This window comes from Parasteatoda tepidariorum, chromosome 3 (assembly GCF_982258835.1).
Source record: "Parasteatoda tepidariorum strain Cologne lab strain chromosome 3, Ptep-v5.0, whole genome shotgun sequence".
Lineage (NCBI taxonomy): Eukaryota > Metazoa > Arthropoda > Arachnida > Araneae > Theridiidae > Parasteatoda > Parasteatoda tepidariorum.
This window is the reverse complement of record NC_141757.1, coordinates 85953469-85976009: the sequence shown is the minus strand read 5'-3', so window position 1 is coordinate 85976009 and position 22541 is coordinate 85953469. Positions and strand designations below refer to the sequence as shown.

Genomic DNA, 22541 nt, shown 5'->3' with positions numbered 1-22541 from the left:
CCTGTGTTTTTATCCTGCATTTAATTTTTTCAAATTTATTCTGCATAACTATATCTGTTTTGATAATTCGTTGAAATTCTATAACAGTTTTGTTCCCTGTGTATAAAAAAAAAAAACCACTATGCTCAAGTATTCATTAAAACACAACTGTTATTTGGATGCATCTGTTATTTTATTACATATTTTAACTGTTACACCACCGTACAACACTTTTAAGTTATTACACAACTATATTACACAATTTAAACATCTGATTTCTTTTAACACATTTTGGCAAATTAGGAGACTCCGCATGCTAACCCCTGTGGTCGTCTCTCAGTCATTTTTTTTCCCCTTAAAATTCTACCCTTTAAGAAAAGACATAATTTTGTTTGTAAAATTTACAATTATTATAATGTTGTGTAAGAATATTTTTTTAATATGTTAATCATAACAATATAGATGATTACTTATAATTGAAAAATAATCAACTCTGCCTGAAGAAAATAATTTTTTAACTTAGGATTATAGATTGTGTGGCACAATAAGAAGTAATAAATGAGTTGCAATATTACTTGTTAACAATCTGTAAAAATGACCTTATGACAGTTCAAGTTGTAAACGATTTTATCTCTCTTGAGGCATTTATAGTATTAAATAATTTCCAAATAAATGTTATCATTTGAACCTGGCAACATCTGAATGCTTTTTTTTTTTTAATATTTTTTTATTCATATTACTTTTGACAACATGAAGTCAAGCATGAGCTAATAAAATGATGCTCTTAAGAGAGATAAATTTTGCGACAAATATGGATAAATAATCATTATTTAAAGCAAAAAAAGTGGGGGGAAAAATTCATTATGAAAGCACTTAAAATTACAATATGTTTCGCACAAATTGGAATTTTGAGAAGAAAAAAATTCTCTTAAATAAAAATGTCCCTTTCAGCACACTAAACTTCAACTCTGTATTTGCTTTTCAACAGGCAGTAGATCGGCCGACGTAATTTTTTTTACTTCAAGTTTAAGGTTTCTCGGGCAGCACAGCCGGTGCGAACCTGAGCGGATCTATCGCGGCGACGGGTCAGATATTTTTCCATATGCCCTAATTAGGGTAGATCGGAGTAAAACTTCACCTTACTTCAAGATTAACAGTTGATAATTCTCGAAATACTATTTTCTTTTTTACTTCATCTAATTCTTTTTACACACTTATGTAATTTCAAGTTTCTAAAGTTTTGGCGCGGCAAAACAAAAACTTAAAACATTAGAATTACAATAATTTTTGAATAAATTAGAATTTCGAAAAAAAGAAAAATCTAGTGATCAGTTCATAAACAAACATGCTTCTGCAGCAAGTTAAATTTTAACTCTGCAGCATGTCAAATTTTAACATTCCTGCTGCCTGTAGAGTTCCCCGCGTGGTGTTTTTTCCTACAAGTATAACTGCTAATAAACAAATGTTTTTTTTTCCATTGTACTCCATGTACATTTTTTTACACACCATTGTAATTTCAAGTTTTTAATTCTTTTAGTTTTTTTGGAGCAAACAAAATGTAACGTTAAATTAAACACCCAAGACTACGCCGGCTCTTACGACTTTTTAATATAGAAAGATCGTACTATTAAACTGAGTTTTTCTTGTTAAAAAAACAATTTAGATACTAACTCTATATTACCCAGAACTAAGAACCATAAATAATCCACAAAATAATCATAAATCAACTTATTTTTATGCAATTATAGTTAACATTTGGGTTTGCCTTTTCCTACAATATTTGCTTGTTAGTTTCTTTGCTTTTTCATGAAAAGGAAAGTAAAATTCTGGCAGCTTATTTTGCTTTTTCGAAGGCTTTTGTTCTATGAAATAACTTTTTAAAGAAGAGGTTAATTTCATAACTGTTGTGACAGTTATTTATAATTGTTAAGTTTAATTCTTTTTCAGCCAGCACCCTTTCTGCTAATCATAAAAACAACACGAAATTTTACAATTTTTTGATAATGAAAAGCTTTAATATTTTATCTAAAATTTCTCAAAAGAAAAAATTTAGAATTGCTCATTAATTTTAACCTAAAGTAAACAAATAGAGGATTTCACCGGCAGTTTTGGACTGAACAACCTGATTATGTAACTTATTACCAATATTTAAATTATTCAAAAGTAATGACGTTTTAAATTCCTTAAAATCAAACTTATTCAACCAAGAAAAGAAAAAATTTTGAAAGGGAGGGCATTATTAGTGGAAAATCTCGATAATTTTTGCGATTTTTCGAAACAATTTAATAATTTTTTAAATATGAATCTGTTTAAAAGCCAGCTCTTCTTCGGCGTTCGAAAATTTCGGCTCCTTAATATTAATTTAATTTTTTGTGTATTTCGCCATATCTCTATAAATGATTAACCGAATCGGAGAAATTTTTGCTCACAGTTATAAAATTCATTAATCCAAAGAAAATTTTTTATAAAATATATGTTTTTAAAGGATGGTAAGTGGCAAATTTGAAGCTAAATCGTTCGTCTGAGGTACAAAATTTCATAAACTATTCACTCTATTTCGTTTAAATTTTATACTTCGCTATTTACAATTACATTCTTTTCAAAGGATATAAAAGCTTCTTACAATTCAAAATTTTCTCGATTATTTTTAAATAAAATGGATTATTCTAAAGAATAATCTTCAAATAAAAGAATTTTATAATCATGCAAAAAATTTTGGGTTTTTTTTAGAAAGTTCTCGAGAAATTTTGAAATACACACAAAAAGTAATATTAACATTTATAGGTTCTAACTTTCAATCACTCTCCTGATTGAGCTATTATAAACTTTTTTTTCTTCTTAAGATTACGAATACTTCACGTATTTTAAGAATCAAGAATGCAAATCTGTGGGGAAAAAGTTACGTTTATTTTGAGAATGTACGTTTTCTTCAAATTCTTATGTCATTCATTTGAGTTGATTACGATTTTCTTTTATTTATATTAAATTCCATGTTTCTTTTATTTATTATTTTTTTATATATATAAAACTCTTCCTAAGTTTATATAGTTCTTATACTGCAAGTCCTAAGAAATATTTTTTGGTGGAAACAAAGTGGACGGCTTATAGCGAAGGCGAACAATTTCGATACTTATGTAAAATCTTTAAAAAGCCTGATTTTGTGAAATGTTTGAAAATCCAATGGATGAAACGGGTTGGACATTTGGTTAGAATGCAGGCAGATCGAAACTGCCGAAAACTATTTCTAGCCAAGCTTATACGAACTAGAGAAAGAGGCAAACTTCGCCTTAGATCAATGTTTCTTAACCTTTTTGGTAAAATAGACCCCTTTTAAAAAATTTTAAGAAGTCACAGACCACCTCCCTGTGAAAAAAATAATTGCAAAAACCATCCAAGAAAACAATTTTATTATTTTAATAGTATTAAAATTTTTCCTTAATTAAAATTTTTTAATTAAGGAATGCTGCTTTTCCTTAATTAATAAATTGAATTGGGGGATAGTTTTCGACAAAGCAACGCGCATATCATGTTCAACATTCAATCGATTTCGATGTTTTGTTTTTATTGTCACGAGTGTGGAAAATCCCGCTTCGCAAAGATACACCGTGGCAAACGGAATTATAGCTGCCATAGATCGCTTTACATGCAATGGGTAGGCTTACAGAAGTTTTAAAAATTATGAGTAGTTAGTGGACCCCCAAAATATGACTCATGGACCCCCTAGGGGTTCATGAACCACAGCTTAAGAAACCCTGCCTTAGATGGATATTCTGAAAACCGAAAAATGGAGGAGAATGCCAGATCCCATCCAAAGCTGTCTTGACGCTGAAGAACATTAAATTCCGCGAAAATTCGATCATTAGATCAAAAGTTATCTGTGCACTCTTTTTTTATTTCCCGCGCTGTACATTATTTGCTTTTAGTGCAGTGGTCCTCTCCGATAGTTTACAACCTCTGGATTTCTAAACGACTAACTTCTTTTGTATTTATTAACTGAAGTTTAGGCTCGAATCGTCATTATAAATTCATTATGCCAGAGCTTCCTGACATTGGGGATTCGAAACAAACTTTAAGAAGAATTAGTTGAAATTGATAAACGAAATTTTAAAAAAATAATAATAATGAGGACTGAAAGTATAGCGAATGGAACAAAATATTTAAGGTAAGTTGGCAAGTGGACGGACCATAATTCGCCCATTTCAAGTGATGACTTATACAACTTTTTATTTCAGTTTATGCTGCTATCAAAACTAAATACGAAAGCTGTTTAAATGTGGAACTTTTTTCACTTATCACAAAGTAAACCTAACATCTGAAAATTATGCCAGTTAAAACAGAATTTTTCTACTTATTCGTTTTAGTCTGTTCAATTTCATTTTTTTTTATCCCGATTTTGAAAATAAAATTAAGTGCATCAAATGTTATAGTTTATTTTAATAGAGATATACCCTTTCATCACTTTATAATGAATAATATGTCTAATTTATTAAACTTGAAATAATTACTTACTACTAGTATCTCAACATTTGAGTGACAGTGGTCCGTACTTGATAGTGTCCTGAGAAGTTAACCGTTGTCTTAAAAATTTACGGAAGCTCTATCTAATACTAACAGTTAATCTTTCATTTATAATCTTATTTCACAAATTTAATGTCACATTTATGATCCAGCCCAATTCATCTTTAAATTATATCTTATAAATTAAATTACCTAGAGATATCATATAATAAACTACTTGTATTTTCAGCTTAACAATTATATTTATGATACTTGTCTTATTAATTACTTGTTTTATTAACAGATCTCTTTAGTTTCAAATTAAAAATCATAAACATAAATGCAATTGAACAAACTGATTAGAAGAACTCGGGCTGGAATATGTAGATTAATTTATGATTCTAATTGGAACATACCTTTTTACCTTCAATATTAAGTAGAATCATAAATAATTATCTCATTGAAAGAATATCAAATAAAATGTATAAGAGTGTTAATAATATTTAAGTTTTAAAATATGAGAAGGTTGCGTCCTTCCATAGAGAACCACATGTTTTGCATGGTCATTTGCAGTTTTTATGAACAAAAATTTGCGTAATTGCATCTCCTTCAAAATTTAAAAAATTAATAAAACTATCATTTATTGATTGATCTATTCAGGACAGGCAGATGGAAAAAGAAGCGCTATCCCAAGTCTGCAAAATCCTAGTTTATACTCTCTAAAAAGTACCTATGCGTACTAATACGAGAGTACTGTTGAGATTACGTCCGTGTGTGGTCCGCTAGAATCAGAAAGGCTCACTCATACATGATATTGTGGGCCGTGAAGGGAGAATCGCGTGATCACATATAGGTGATCATGTTCCTGAAGGGGTTAAGGAACTTGATTTAGTTTGTATTTAAAGAAACTTTCAAAATAAATTTTTCAGGAATAAAATTTTTTTATCCGCTTTTATAATTTATTTTCGAGGAAAATGAAATATCTTTGAGCTTTTTCAGTCTGCATATTTAGATCAGTTAAAGTTTATAAGTTTTTTTAAAACCCGATGGTGTGTTACCCCAAAGTGCTCCAATCTAATACTGTTATTTTATTTTACAATATCAACTTTTAAATAAAATTTGAAGGCTAATTTTTCTAATTCGTGTAAAAAAAAATATTACAAAGTAGACGGAACGTGGTTTTTTTTTCTTTTCTTTTTTCTCTATACTAAGGGAACTACAGCCTTTAATAAGCAATCAATCGAATTTAAAAATTTATAAAAAAATATTCTCCACAATACTACAAAAGAAAAAAAAAAGGAAAGATCTGGTCTTTCTCCTTTTCGTTTCCGTAGTTTTGTTCTATCAATTAAAAAATAATATTCTTTATCTTGATTTCCAATGGAATCAATCGAATTTCCATTGAAAATTCTTAAGACAATGATTGAATAGAAAATCGTTTGCATATCCAACTTATAACTCGCATTGGCGCTTTTTGTTTTCTTCTTATTTCTAACTCAATGTGTAAAACAAATCAGGTTTTTCTCTTCTGTTCTAGCAACCCTTAAGTGATGCGGAGCAGTTCTCGAATTCTTGCTTCCCACGGATTAACTTACACTTGTTGATGGACGTTTCGAAGGAGCGCGGTGGACAATGTCTCTATGGAGATATCTTTCCAGCGACTCGAATCGTTACTGTGAACATACTTCGCTAAATAATGAATTTAATTTGAAGATTCATTGATTTTTATGAATGTACGGAATATATTTTTCGACTATGATTTTCGGAATGCGTTGAATTATATGATATTGGGTGTCTGCATCTGAATATAGAAATAAGAGAAAAAATGTATTTTTGATTAATTTTCTTCTGATTTTCTATTCATCGACAACTGAATAACTTTCGCAAAACACCAGGAGCTTTGATAAAGTAAGTGTAATTTAGTTTAAACAATGCTCTTAATTTTTGATTTCATGAATTTAAGTAGAATTTATAAGTTTTTGATTATTTTATGTTTTATATGCTTTTATTCAAAAGCGGAAAAACGATATGCTATACATAATTTAAGTATTTTGTATGAAAGAAGGATTGAATATTTGTTTCATTAGTTGAATAATGAACAAATATTTTTATCTGTATATGAGTATTTATCATTAGTTATGAGTTTCAATATTAATTGTCAACCTATTTCAACCCTTTATTTCTTCGGTAAAATATTTCAATCTGTATGGCTTAAGTGAATCAGTTGCCCTGCAGCAGTCCATTAATTATTATTATCATAGCTGATTATTGTCGATTTTTTGCTTGCTATTGGCAACCAATTGATACATAATTGAAGACAAGCCTTCAAATAACGTCAATTTGAACATCGTTTATATAATGCAATGAAACATCTTAATAATTTAAATAAATTTAAAAATATAATAATAAAATATTCATTTCGTGTAAACTATTAAATTGCTGTAGATTTTCGGTAAAACTTTTCAAAATCCTATCGTTTTTATTATTATTATTATTTATTATCGTTATTAATTATTATTATTATTTATTATAATTATTTATTATGATTATTATTAAAGATACTTGATGACAATGTAAATATTACTAGGGAAACAATTGTATGTTACCCACTCTACTATATGTCTACCTTTTCAATTTTATCTATAGATACATACAAGCAGTATTTTATTTTATTAACAGTGTTAAACAGTCGATTTATGATGAATGCGCTACTTTAAATGTTAACATCATAATCTTGTAATTTTTGAGCTTAACTGAAAAATTCAGCGAATTTTTTTAGTCATGTATTGGGACAAACTTGCCTTAGTTGTCGGTACCTAAGACGAAAAATCAGAACCCCCCCCCCCCCCCACGGTTGGGCCGATGATAATTATGATTCTATCATGTGCCCCATCTTACCCAGTGTGAATATTTTGCTTTATCGTTGTGTTTGATTTAGCTAGTCATCGTTGAGATGCGAACCCGAATCACTTGTGTTCAAAGCGAGCGCTCTATCCATTTGGTTTGTGACTTAATAGTTACAAATTTAGCTTGTTTTTTCATAAAATGTGCCGTCGTAAATTAACTTCATGTAAGACTGAGGACTTCTCAAACTATAACAACATCGATACGGCTAAAATTTTATTTTTAACTTTAAAAACTCCCTTCTTTCAAAAACTGCTAGCCATGTCAAGAACTTAATGCATTCGTAGTTACTGAAAATATTTTGACTATTTTTGGAGACATATTCAACAAAATTAAACGTAATCATTTTTAGCTACTGTAAGAAAAATTGCAATTAGCTTTTAAAAGTATTTTATGATGTATTTTCGCAAATATACATGCGATTATAATTATTAATACTCATGGTAGTAACTAATTTATATTCCCCTGCAGTTGCCTATGTTAAAAAAATCCTATTAGAATAAAGGCCAACATCTTTAACAAAATTCTTAAGATAACCTTTTTTTTTTTTACAGTTAACTTCTTTTTTTTTTTTTTTTTTTTTGCATGTAGGTACATTTTAACTAGACGTGGTATTCTACTAAGAAATTAAATGACGATTCTCCTGAAAAATGCTAAAAAAATTTTTTCTCGTACTTAGCTGGAGAGCATCCACGAATAACCTAAATTATAACCACGATTAACAACCTAGTTTTTATCAAAACTCATTTAATAGAAAAATGTAAATATTTTTTCTCCTCTAGAGGGAGTCCTTTAAACTCCACCTAGCTGACCAGTCATGGCTAATACATTGGTCCCTCAAATTGAAAACAAACTCACTCCCTTGAGGCTTTTCTGCTCAGCGGGCCAGTTTCTCTGACATTATTATAGGATAACAATAAATTAGGGAAAGAACAAATTGGACATTTGTTTTTTAAATTTTGAAAATAACCATATAATAAATTACTCCGCTATTATATTTATGGAGTACCTACTATTTTTTTTAAAATTAATTTTAAAAAAAAACTGAATTATTTTTCATGTTTTATACATGATTTAACTCAACTCACTTCAACTCAGAACAATAAAATAACTACTCGCAATTCCTTAAAAATTTTATTTAACGCGGCGAAATTTAAAAAAAAAAACATGCATGCACGGTATTTATTTTTCAAGATAGTTAAATAGCTTTGGTAAAACAAAATTTGTTAGATGAATGACAATAGTTTGTAAATGAAATTAGTAGATAAATGAGACATTTTGATCAATAACAGCTTTAAGTATTGTAAAAATAAATTAAATGTTGCAACACATTTTTATTTACTCATAACCAGGTTACAAGTTTCCAAGTTACTTAATCTTCGGATTTTATAGCTTTAAAAGATAATAATAATAATAGTTGCCAAACATCCTATTCAACCTCTGTGTTGTAGTCAGTGCAACACGACATAAGGATGAGTGGGACTTAATTGGTTTCCTTGTTTCTATTCACTGTAAATATTAACGAATTCATAGAGATAACCATAAAGATTGTTTTTACTCTTTTAGATCTTGTTAAGATTTGGCAATTTTATTATGATCCCGCATTTCTGGTGGTCCCACGCCGATGTTGTTAATTTTTATTTTTTGTTTATTATTAATTATTATTTTGCTAATTTTTTTTTTGTAATTTTTTTTTGTTAATTTTTATTTTGTTTATTATTAATTTATAATATTGAAAATTCGAGAATCAACTTTTGTTTCAATCATACTTGATGATAATTTAGCCAGGACAACTGAAGGCAGGGATGTCCATTTTTTTAGAGTCTCCTCTCAAGAAAATTATTCAAATAACTAATTTATTTTATAACCTGGCGTTAAAATGCCGACCCAATTTTGAGTTTGCGACTATCAATCTTCAACTCCGTAGCATTGTAATTTAAATCCAACCCAGAAGACAAAAGGATTCCTGGATCAAACATTTGGACAAACTTGCCTTCGTGGATGCTTTGTCTCTTTGTTGGAACTAACCCGCATTTACGTTACATGGGTAGGAAAACTACGAAAACCTCATACAGTTAACCTGGCAGAAAGGGGACTCTAATCCATGATCCGTCTACCACTGACGATATTTTATGTCAGCACTGTGATCAGTGCGAGCCGAGTGCGGATTTGTATCGACCAGCCATCGCTGGAATTCGAACCTGGGTCACCTCATTTTATTTAGAGAATTTTATTTTATAACCGTCGTTGAACAACCGCCCCAATTTCGAGTTTACAACTACCAATCTTCAACTTCGTAGCTTCGTAATTTTGAAACCAACCTAGAAGACAACAGAGCTCCTGGATCAAATATGGGGAGAAATCTGCCTTCTTGGAGGACTTTTTGATGGAAATAACCTCGCATTTGCGTTACATAGAGAGAAAAAACCACCTAAACCTCCCACTGTTAGCCCGACGGCAAGAGGACTTTAACCCCTGACCTGTCTACCACTGAGGATATTTTACGTTAGCACTTTGGTCAGTGTGAGCCGGTAGCGGAATTCGTATCGACCAGCCATCTCTGGGATTCGAACCCCATTCACCGAGTTGGGAAACGAGTGCTCTATCCTACATAAAGTATTTTTTATTTATTTTAATCTTCTAACCGTCGTTGAATAAACGACCCAATTCTGGGTTTACGACTAACAATGTTCAACTTCGTATCCTTGTAATTTTGATACCAATACAGAATATAAGGGAGCTCCTGAACCAGTAGCCCAGAGATATCGATTTCGTATGGGAACATGGAGGACTTTATGACCCGACAGATTTAACGTGCACTAGTCACCATTTACTACACATCTTTCATTGTCTTCTTATATAAAGTATTAGAAAATGGGATATATTTCAATGTTTTTAGATTGTGTGTTAATGTTGGCCATGAACACAAAATTTCTGCCTTCTAAGAACCCACGCCTATCTATATAATAAGCGATTATTTATAAAAATTAAACGATGCGTATAATATTTGAAAAACATGAGAACTAGAAAAGAAGGAAAAAAATGTTAAGGTGGTTCTTTTAGGGATGAAGTTCGAAAAAGAAAATTATCGTACATACTTATTTTCCTAATTTTAGAGCAAATTTAATAGGGCCCTAAGAGATCCATTTTTTGAGAGAATATTTAAAGAACCCCACAAAATGTTTTGCCCACGACCCTGTTAAGACTAACCGAGGTGATTCATCGCCCATTTTAAGAAAAATTAACAATCCTAAATCAAAGGTAAAATTTTTTGATTTTATGAGAGAAGTTGTGCGATACTAAAGTTTTTTATTTTATATAAACTATTCTAGTAATAAAATCGAAAAATCGTATTTTTACTGATGTATAATGGAAACAAATCTATTACAATAACAATTCACTTAACTTTTTGTTGTTTCTCATTGCTAGGAGTAAAAAAGGACAAAAAAAATTCTCGCAAAAACTCACTTTATGAAAATTGAAAAAGAAAAAAAAAAGATTTTGAGTCTCAATTTCATTTTAATCGTACGCGTTTACATTCAATAAAAAGATATCATTTTTTCATTGAATGATTTAGGAAATTTTTTTTAACTCAGAAGTTCAAAATATTGCATTGTATTAATTCCCCTTTATATATTTCCCCTTTTAATTCCAGAATCTTTTATACAAATTGTTCATTTACTATATGTAATTTGAACTTTACTGAATTGTGGTGAAATGATGCTACATCAGCAATCTTTTTGTTTGATAAGATTTTCAGATTCAATTTAAAAAACTGATTTCATCATTCCAAAAATAAAAGCATTGCTCTCGTGGGTGTTGGAAACCGGCTTATCCGGAAAGCAAAGACAATTGAATTGAAAGATAAAATAAGGACAATGAAAAAAATGACACTAGGAAATATATCTTTTTTAAATTTCTGATGAACTATTTCTAATGCATGGAAATTTCGTAAGTAGTCAACGGCAGATATGTGATGTGCTTTGTTTTGCTCTTAAATTCATTGTTCTCATCTTCGTCTAAATGTTCATATATATATCCAAGTAAAAAAATTATATCGATTAAAAGAAATTTAACATTTACAGTGAAAAAAATTCATTTTTTTATTTTTTTATTCACTTTTTTTCCAATACCTTTTTGGTGAAAATTGTCATAAACTCATTCTATTCGCTATCGCATTTACCCAATGTAATAAATTTTTCCTAACTAAATGAAGTTCCTTATTATTTGAATTTTTTTCTCATGAATAAACAAAAGTACTTACCATTTTTCAAAATGAAGAAATTAAGCAAAAGAAATGTCTCTCATTATGCTTACGTCAGTAACCAACAAACGACAAAATTCTAAAAAAAGAAAAATGTTTGCCAATTATTTAAAAAATGTGAAAACCAAATAAAAAAAAAGTTTATGAAAGTCAAATTGCGATGTAATTTTTTAAAAAAAAATCCCCTTCAAACTAAAGGGAAGTAAGAAAAATTCTCGAAAGTTGTGTGGCTTAATAACAAATTTTGTCTTCGGCTTAAGCATCAAATAAATTAACCTAAATGTATGTGTGATAGTCTGCTTAAGAGCAACCTTTTGCTTTTATAACATGCAAATACCTTTCTGTTACATTTATATTCAGTTGCATACAAATATATTTCTGAATTCGCTATACTAAATTCGTGAGTAAGTTATTTTTCGTTATTAATGACTATAATATTATAATTACTATAAATATAATTATAGTTGCTTCGTATTATTTTAGAGTTAAAACTATTTCCCAAGTATCTATTCAATTTGCTACACAATTTCTTTATTGGATTTAAATAACAAGAAAAGAATTTTGTTAAAATATATGCATATTATGTCTGTTCGAAAATATAAAATAGTGCCTCGAAGGTATAAAATTCGGATTATAACTCATGTTTTCGAGCTCTTGCTTAATTTAAAACAAAATAAAAATTCAATGGGTTTTTCAAATGACCAGAGATGATTAGCTTTGGTTGCTACAGTGTACAAAATTGCTATATCCACAGCAAATATAACCTAAAATGTGGTTAAATGTTAGTTTTGTATGCATTTTTTATTAACTTTCATCGGTATAATTTTTGTGAGTATGTTATTTTTTCCCAATATTTTTTTATGTTTTTCAAACAAGGTAAAGTAGATAAAATTAGCAGAAAATAGAAAAAAAATCGCTTAGAATCTTAAGAATAATGACATAAATAATGTGATCAAATTTAATGGGAATTTATTGATATCGATTCTAAATTTCCAACTAAACCAAAACATAAATAATAAAAAACAATAAATATACTATATTAAAAATCATGATTAAAAAAGAATATAAATTAAACTTTTTAACTCAGCGTCATTTTCAATACCGGTCACTTTCAGAAAACGAATTTTAAAATACTTTTTTTTAACATTTAAAATACAGTCCAAAGCTTGCATTTGCAGCGCAATTGAAAAAAAATGGAATTCCTATCATTACGGATGTGATTCAAATATTTTATTGATTAGATTAGAAAAGGATTAACTTCAAACAATCCCAGTCCCTTACCTCCAAAGATTCAAGCATGCATTATCTTTATAAAACAAATATTTATTTGGAAAGCTTTACACTTCGACTTATATTTTTAGAAATTATTTGCATTATTTTTTGCTTGTCAATTCATTTCATTTTTATTTGATTATATATATTTTTATTTGATCATATATACTTAAATCTAATCTGTGATTCACGAATTAAGGTATAATAGCCTTCTGTCAATCGTAAGCTAAATTGTTTTGTAGGATGCATTTATAGGATTTTTATTTTCTATTTACTTACCTTTGTCTTATTAATAAGAAAATAGCCTTGGATATATGATTTTTTTTCTATGTGTGGATTTAAACATTTCATGATAAAAGGTATCTAGAATATTTTTATTTGCATATTTGTGAATTCCTTTTTAATACTATGCTTTTTTGCAATATTTTGAAAAGCATAACATTTTTCAATTATTTTAGTTACTGAGCATAATTGTTTATTAAACTGGTAATATGTTTAATTTACACTACGGTAAAAATAATAGCATGTAAAGCCATTATATTTTACATATTTTTTTGTACATTTTTTCTAAGCGAAATTAAGTTTAAACTTTCTTTCCCTTTTTCGTAGTAGTCGCGATTCTTTATGGAAATTATAACAACTTTTTTTGATCTGCTTGTTTATGAAAAAGATGCAAAAACTATGACAAAATCGTATTAAAATTACCTCATATGTTTTTGAATTTTTTTAAAAATATATTTATGATAAATTTGTTTATTAAATTAAAATTTATGAAACATGTCCCCAAAAAAGTAATAAATAATTGATTGGAAAAATAGTTTATATATAGTATATATAGTAACATAGTTTATATATCGTATATATAGTTATATATAGTAACATATTATCGAAATTGAAAGATTTTGAGCAATTTAAGGAGTTGGGGGCAATATAATGAGTCTTCGTTTCAATTTTTTTAGTTTTTTGATGAAAAACACAGCTATTTTCACCAAAAATGCTCCGTTCTAACGGTGTTAACTTAAAACGCTCCTTTCTCATGAAAATACGTTTTTCTTATCTAAACGAAGATAGGTTAACTTTCCTTTTTTTATCGAATTAGTCACGGTTCACTATAGAAATTAATGACTTTTCTTGATAATGTTTGCAGCAAATCTATTTACTGGATAAATAAATAATTCATTAAAAAAAACGTTCACAAGAGAAATGAATTAATTTTGATACTTTCGATAAGAAATTTTCCTTATTTTTTAAAAACGCAAATTTTAGGAAAATTGAAAGGCTTTAAAAGTAAAATTTCAAGCCGTAATTTCAAATAGTTCAGTAGAGTGTTTTGGTGAAAAACACCACTATAACGGAAATACGAGGTTTGAAAAATGTTGCGAAAGTTCCGGAATCTTGTAATTTAACTACATATTAGAAAACAATACTAATGAACCGTTTGATGTAAAAATGTCACCTTACAAAAAGGGTAAATCATTATATTGGTTTTAACCTTGCATTTTTTAATTTCAGTAAAAAAAAAACTTTCTATTAAAAAAATTTTAAAACTGTACTTCAACTTATGAAAAAAAATTTGTAAATCTTTAGTTGTTCTTACAAACAAACAATTTATGTATTTATTTATTTATTATTATTATTTTGTTAGAAGGAAGTGTGTTTTATTTTTTGTGGTCATTGCTATAAGTTGACCATTATAAAGGGAAAAATTTTATCTGAAAGTTGAATAACTTTTTGCGATTTTTAATTTAGTTCATAATTTGACAATTAAAAGTATTTGCTGTAAAAGTATTGTATTCATATTTTACTGAAAAAATGCGTTTGATCCAATTATTTATACATCAATAGAAAACGATTCAAACGTCAGTTCTTAGTCATGACGCTGTCGTGATATTCCTACATTTTTAAGAATAAAAATCTCATTATAATTAGAGAAATAAACAATTTAGCTGCTGAACAATATTTTCGAATCTTATTAAACATGCGCATCCTCAAATCAAGCAAGCAATTTTTTAATCTTTTTGAGTCATCGAATAATATTAAACTTCCTGAAAAATTGAAGATTCCTCTCACATTTTGTTTACAAAAAGTGAAAACTTTCCGCCCTTTTGATATACGTGATTCGGCCCACAACATTAAAAAGAAAGGAAGAAATCCTTAAGAAGAGCTGTCTTCCTTGTATGAGGGTGTTGAAAGCTAGCTTGACCAGGAAGAAATAGCGTCATCTTTAAATCTTATTCATTACAAAAACCTAAATTTAATATAAATTATGTGTTACAAAGTTAGAAGCTCATTTACGTATTTAGATTATTTTTTTTAAATCTTCCTGCATTAATGTATGTGACGTGCTGTAATTTGGCTGAACATCCTAGTCACGTTTATGTGTTTGATTTACTTTTTAAAAAATGTTTAAAATCTCGTCATGCTAAACTAGTTTAGTTCAAGATTTTTTACTTTTAGAGTGAAGCAACTTTAAAATGACATATTTTATGGAGTTTTAAAATTAATTGTCCTGGGGCAAAACTAGCTAACTTCAATTTCGGATTTAAAAATAGAAATGAAGAAGTTAATTAGAACAAATTATAGCTAAAATAGGAATATTCTACTGTTTCAATTTTTATTACCTTAATATTTCAATTCTATGAAAAGACAATCCTAGTTAACACGCTTTGTAATAAAGTTTGTAGTATCACGTTTGGTTTAAAGTAAGTGATTAGGAAGCTAAACACGTGTAGTTTTTAGTCTTAGTCACACAGAGAAAGAAATTCTGATAAAATTAACTTAACATTGGTAATAACAATTCTGGTAAAATATATATACATAATTCTGGTTAATGAAACTAAAATATAACTAAATAAAACTGAACTGTTCACTTGGTATTTTTTCCGTTTATATAGTAACGGTTTAGCGTAAATTCAGGTTTTAAAAACTATAGTTCTTATTACCACACATTTAGTAAAAAATTCAAAAACTGCTTTGTAAATTTAACCGAATAAAAGGTTTTTATACCATTTCTATAAAGTACACTGACAAAATTACCTGATTTTATCACTTTTACCAAATTTTATCACAAATTATGAAAAAATGTTTTATTGTTAGTTTCACCTAAATCATTACCAAAGCTCTTCGGTAAAAATTACCGAGCTTTTTGGTATACCTATGAAGCCTGAAATACGAAAAGTTTTACCATATTCTGGAAGTGTTGAGCATACTTTTCTGTGCAATATAGAAAATTAAAAATTCGTAAAATGTTATTGATGAAAAAATCGCAAAAATTTTTTAATTTGCTTCATCAAGTTTTTAAACTTTCAAATAGTTAGATTTATGAAAGAATTCTTTTTTATAAACAGCACATATTTTATTTGTACCTATATACGTATAAAGTTACTCTAAAGTGACTTTTCCCTTTGTATCTTTGAAACGCTTGAACATGCAGTTTTGAAAATTTTTTAAAAATACATTCACTTGAGGAGACCGTTTATAAAAGTAAATAATTAATTATAGTTTCTCAGCCTTCACACCTATAAGAAGCTCTGACGAACTTTGCGAGGTGATGTATTAGGTATAAATTACAATTTTAATTTTAAGTCAGTTGTCACGTTACTAGTTAAAATTTAAAATCGAGTATGCTTCGTCCACATCTTATTGTAGTAAAATTTGCTGCAAATTTAGAACAAGGTGTTTAATTGTAGTGAAACAGTTTAAAAAAATGTCATGAAATATTGCGTTTATACAACGATATTTATAAAGTAATATAACTCGAAAAATTAACACGGTATTAAAGAAAAATCGTTATTTAGGATTTAAACTTTTAATTTTGAAAAATAAAAAACAGAAAATATCTTTTTAAAAAATATTAGTTTAAGTATAAAGACATGTAAATAACATGATAACTTTTATTAACACTAAACTAATGACATATCTGAATCCTCTTTGTATGTTGAGAATTATGTGTCGTGATTTATTTGTCCTGAAAGAATGCTTTGACAACAGTCAGACATCTGAAAAAATATATTTTCTGCAATAAATCAACTTGAATGACAGACGCATAAGTAAAATTTTGTTTCTTCTTTTTTTCTCTTCTCCGCATTTGAAAGCTACGTACAAGACTTTATTTAGACTTATTTTAAGTATCTTATCTAGCAGGAAACTAAATTATGTGGTTAAGTATCATATTAAACCGTTCCATAATCAGGATTTTTCTCGTTGTATTTTGTGCCTTTATGACAAAAAGTACACAATTACAAGCTAGCTTCCTTTTTTAATTGTATATCCAACCCATCCAGAACTAAATAAATTAGTCCTAGTAAATACTTTTTCTTTCAATTTTCGTTTAAACCATATTAATGGCATAGGAATTTGGAACCAAGTTTAAATCGTGCAAGCAAAGATATTATTTTCGAATTATTTGTTTGTGATCCTCGTAATATGAGGTTATTCATTAGGTTTCTTGCATTTTCGACCGTGCAAACAGCTAGCGGCATCGAGCTGACCTTTTGATAGGAGCCTGCTGTACAGAGCAATGGTTTGGACATTATGTTGTAAGGGTCAAATTCTGTAAATGGCTGAAAAATGTTCTTCTCTTTTTCCTCTCTAATTTATTTCTTCCAAAAGGTTCGTTTGATGCACATTTTCTAAGAATAACAAAACATTCAAATATTTGTGTGACTTGTGTAAAAGAAAAATTAATTTTTCTTTTACAATTTTCCATTTATTTAATGTATTGAATACAAATTAGGAAAAGACTGTCTATTAAATAAAATGACCTTATAAAAATGTCAATTGCCCATACGAAAATTTAACGTATGAATATTTTAAAACAAGTAATAAAATAGAACAAGTAATAGAATAGAAAGATTACAAATTTTAGAAGAAGTAATAGAATAGAAAGTAATATGAGTATAGAAAGTAATATGAGTTTATAATAACAGGGGTTTCGGTATCGTCTGAAGGTATGGAAACAGTCAACAAAAAGGCAATTGAAATTTCCTCCAAATTGTTTTTCAATAACTATGCATCTAAAAATTTCAGCTCAACTCTCAGTCTTTCTAATTTTAATTATTATTATTAGATTTCAGGAATATTTTACGACTTTCTATAAATTCATTATTATATAAAAAAATATAAAAGAAGGTAAAATTTTATTTTAGTAATAATTGACAAGAAAAAAGCCACAATTTTACTCATTAAACAAAGAAAAGCAAGTTTTTAGAAAAGAAGTTCCCCAAATTTAAATTTATTAAAATATAAAATTAAATTAAAAAAAAAAAAGAAACCTCTCTGCATATATATATATATATATATATATATATATATATATATATATATATATATATATATATATATATATATATATATATATATATATATATATATATATATATATATATATATATATATATATATATATATATATATATATATATATATATATATGCATACAGCAATCATACTTCCCAATGTTAAACCGTAAGAATTGAAGATTCGGCAATCAGTATTTTCCAGTGTTAAAGAGTTAAAAAGTGTGCATACATATGTTTCCTAATGTTTAGGTGTAAAAAAACTCTTAGATTAATTTTTTCTGTTAGAAAATTTTTAAAATTATCTTTCAAATTCCTCTCTATTATCAAAAAAAATTTTTTTAATGGGTTGCTTCAATTCATTCCAAAAGAACTTTAAAATTGAAAATAAGAAAATGATTTCAAATATCCGCTTTAATTTAATCGTTTTCTCAAATGATTGGGTATTTTTTCTCCCTTTGATGAATGAATTACTTCTGCATATTTTTTATTTTTGTATTATAATTTTTATTTTAATTAACTAATTAATAATTTATTTTACATAAAATGTGCCACTTCAAAAATGATTCTGAATTAAGACATTAATTGGGTTAGAAATTGTTGTAGAACAGCCTGTTTTGTTAAATTATTAAATTTTTTCTACCGTATTTTTTATAGAAAATATAAATAAAGAATGTTTCGTTATTTCAGCATTATTTATAAACAGCTTTAAAAATCACTTTATATAATTTTTTATTTACTTTTCAGTGAAACATTTATTTATTTCTATTGGTGAGAAAGAAATAGCTTATCAGAGATTGATAGCGCGCCATAACAGTTGCTAAATAACAATAAAATACAACTGCTGTGTGAATGAAAATATTTCTTTTCATGCTGAATAACGCTCGATTAAAATGTTATCTTTTTTTTTATGACATACCTTCAGTATGGAAATAACTACCTATTGTTTCCGAAACTGGTTATTACAAAATGAAAGAGAAATCTTTAATAGCATGATAAAAATCAAGACAAGTCGTGCTATTATACAAAATGGGTATTGTAATATTATATTATAATGAATTCATAGAGATATTAAAGAAAGTTCTAACAAGAAAAGAGAAACAAAACAGTTCTCTCTCTCCCTGACATTCAACGATACAACAGTAAGATTCGTGGATGCTGTTTGCGATATTACACGAATAAAAATTTTAATTTCCCATGAAATTCATGAAAACATATTAAATTTTACGATATGAAATGTTGCATTTACGTTTTCATTAACTATCCTTGGTGGAGAATTGTGCAATCGAAATTTCGAATACTTTCCGACTAGCTGGAGCACTCAAATTTACATTTGAGCTTTTTACCTGATAACAAAGCGAGTATCAATAGTTTTTTTTTTTTTCTATACAAATGAAATTTACGTCAAATATCGTCAATCAAAATCCCGACTAGTTTCCCAGAAATTACCAAGTTTATATCTCATCAAGAGCTCAGTGCAAGATAACAATACAAGTCTGACCGCTACAAGCTGAATTTATTGCCACTAGAAATTTATGGTCAATCAAAATTTCAACCACTTTCCTGCTGACTAATTAGAGTTCTAAAATTTTCACTTGAGTTCTTAAATCTACACTAGAGCTCTGTGTCTGGTCTGAAGATAATGCAGGATTCAATCGTTTTTTGGCCGCCGCAAATAAAATTTAGGGCCAAAGGGAATTTATCGCAAATCACAATTTTAACAGCTTTCCGCCTATCAAGTGTGCTCAGATTTTAACTGTATAACTCCTTGTTGGATGGCAACAAAAGTTTACTTATTTCTCAAACACTGCAAGCAAAATTTATCGCCATTTATCTTAAACGGAACTGTCGACCTGTTACCAACTTTCTACAGCGCTTAAATTTCAGGTGGAGCTCTATGTCAGATGCCAATATAAATTATGCTATTACCTGACTTGATTATCATTCACTTTCCGACATTAACAAACTAAAAAAAAAATATTAGAAAGGAAAGAAGAAGGAACATATTATAAGCATCGTATTTATAATTTATTTTTGCATTATACAGATGTTGTCAAACGTTATCTAGGTATGTAAATTACGCAGTTTCTTTTTCCCGATTTATCTATTTTCCGATATTCTACTACTTTTAATAACTTAAAATGTGAGAGGAACGCCATGATCTCAGGGAAAAAAAAAACATTTTTTATTTATTTAGGTTCTAAGATATTTTTATTATATTTTGTTTTAACTTAGTTTCTTGCTTAATTATTTTTTTTATTTGCTTGACGCTTTTGACTTGTAGTGTTACTTTTACATACTTTATTTTAAGTAAAAAATTCGAAAAGTAAAAAATTTTTGCTAATACAATACAATTATTATTATTTAAATAAAATTATTAATAATACAATAAATACAATTATTAATTACTTAAATAAAATATAAAATCTGTAATATAGCATACATTTTACGCTATTATTTATAAATTTTAATTACGTGTGCATACTTGTATGAAGAATTAGTAATAAATTGCATAAATTTTCGAATATTTATGCAAAAACTTGCATAATTTTTTGACAATGTTATTGTATTATTCTATATAGTTATGACTAAAAATTGGAATTACATAGAAATTAATTGAAAAATTAGAGAAATAAAGATTAACCATTTCTGCCGGTATTGGAAAACAAAGTTCACTATGTGATTTAAATGATACCTGGAAATATTTATACTTTCTTTGTTTATTCTTCTATAGAAAGTAAAATTAATTTTCTAGATGAATAAATGCGAAAATTATACATTTGTTTCATTTCTTGTTATTAGAAATGTATTGCTAAACCACTTGAAATTTTTAAAAATGTTTTTGGTTTAAAACAAATGAGAACAAACATTTAGAAAATGGAAATTTTATAGTTTAAATAGTTTATTAAATATCAACAGAAATAAAATGTATTTACAAGAAAAATAATTTATACGCGTTTAGTTTTTCATCTCCCATTTGATGTTCTAAAAAATACATAATGCTGCGAATTAGAGCTTTTGTTTCAAGTCGGGTGAATTTACTCGTTTTGACGATTAGTCAGGGAAAATTTAAAAGAAAATTTTTAATCTAAGGAATATTAACACATTTTTTCAATTAAGATATATTGCTAAATATGGATTTAATGTCGTTGATACGCTTTGTCAAAATGATTTTAAATGACATTAAAAACATTACTTTACTTAATCTGAGAAAATAAGTATTAATGAAACGGTTAAAGACATTTTTATTCGACATAATACATTTACTTTATTTATACTTTTATTAATTTAAATTATTATAAGATAATTTAGAGGAAACGGGCTTAATACACGATAGGTCTCCTAGACGCGACGTCATACTTTATTTTAACCAAAAGAGATGGTGGTTTCAACAAAAATTAATCTAAAACACATGTGATGGTCGAACGAAGATGGCAGTGAGAAAAATGAAGCCTTCTGTTGACTGTAGAAGTTTAAAAAATATTCTATGTTTAGTTTTAGTTTATCATTGAAGAGTGTAAATGCATTTAAATATATTGGGCCAACTTCCTGACACTTAGCTTTTGGAGCCCGCTCCTAACTTTTGATGATGCTGTTCGTAAACAAACTGAAGAGTTTAATCTGTTTTCCTTTTCATCTTCAGAGCAGATTGGAGTTCCTTCTCTTTTTGTTATAATAAACGATTTTCTGTAGAATTTAAATGTTTTGAAAACAAACTTTTCATATTAATGTAAAATATTTTCCAACTCTGCACCAACAATATTTTTTTGATCATTTTTTCATAAAAATACAAATTTTTATTAAATACACATTTAGAAATTGCGAATTTGATTGGTGCATTTAAAGTAGAACGATCAAATTACTTTCAGTAAGAATGTTCCCTAAGTTTGTAAAAATCATAAATTGTATTTTATGATTCTTTAAGAGTTCAACTTTTTTATTAAAGTATTATTTTCTGAAAGAAATATTTAAATAATTGATAAAGGAATTATTATTAAATAAAGAATAATGACGTCATGTGAAATTGTATATATTGAATTAATATATTTTTTGAATAAATCGAAAAACCAACAATTAAACGATTAACAACCATTAAACGATAAACTTTTCAAAAGTGGAAGAAATTTGGAGTAGGCTCCAGAAGCTGTATGTCATGGAACAGACCCATTGTTATGATTTATATAGCATTAGTCATAAAATTGACAATAAATGACCATGATCGAAGAAAGACAATAATAATTCGAACGAACATGTTTGATATGTTTTGTACTATCTTAGAGCTACTCTACATAAGGATCTAGATTTTGCAGATTTGTTAATATTTTTAT

General features: G+C 27.7%; 1 protein-coding gene across 3 annotated transcripts in view; it reads left to right on the top strand.

Annotated features, from left to right (window-relative positions):
* Positions 1-6011: 6011 nt before the first annotated feature.
* The window catches only part of LOC107453484 (uncharacterized), a 37652-nt gene continuing 21122 nt past the window's right edge, over positions 6012-22541 (top strand). The window contains exon 1 of one of the 3 annotated variants that reach the window (XM_016070344.4): positions 6012-6384. Coding sequence is in view for 1 of the 3 variants with exons in the window: in XM_016070342.4 (XP_015925828.1) it covers positions 11317-11331 (15 nt within the window). In the remaining 2 variants the exon portion in view is untranslated. Of the gene's footprint in view, positions 6385-11188; positions 11332-13125; positions 13276-22541 lie in introns of those variants that run through there. The other 2 variants (XM_016070342.4, XM_016070345.4) reach the window with 2 other exon arrangements.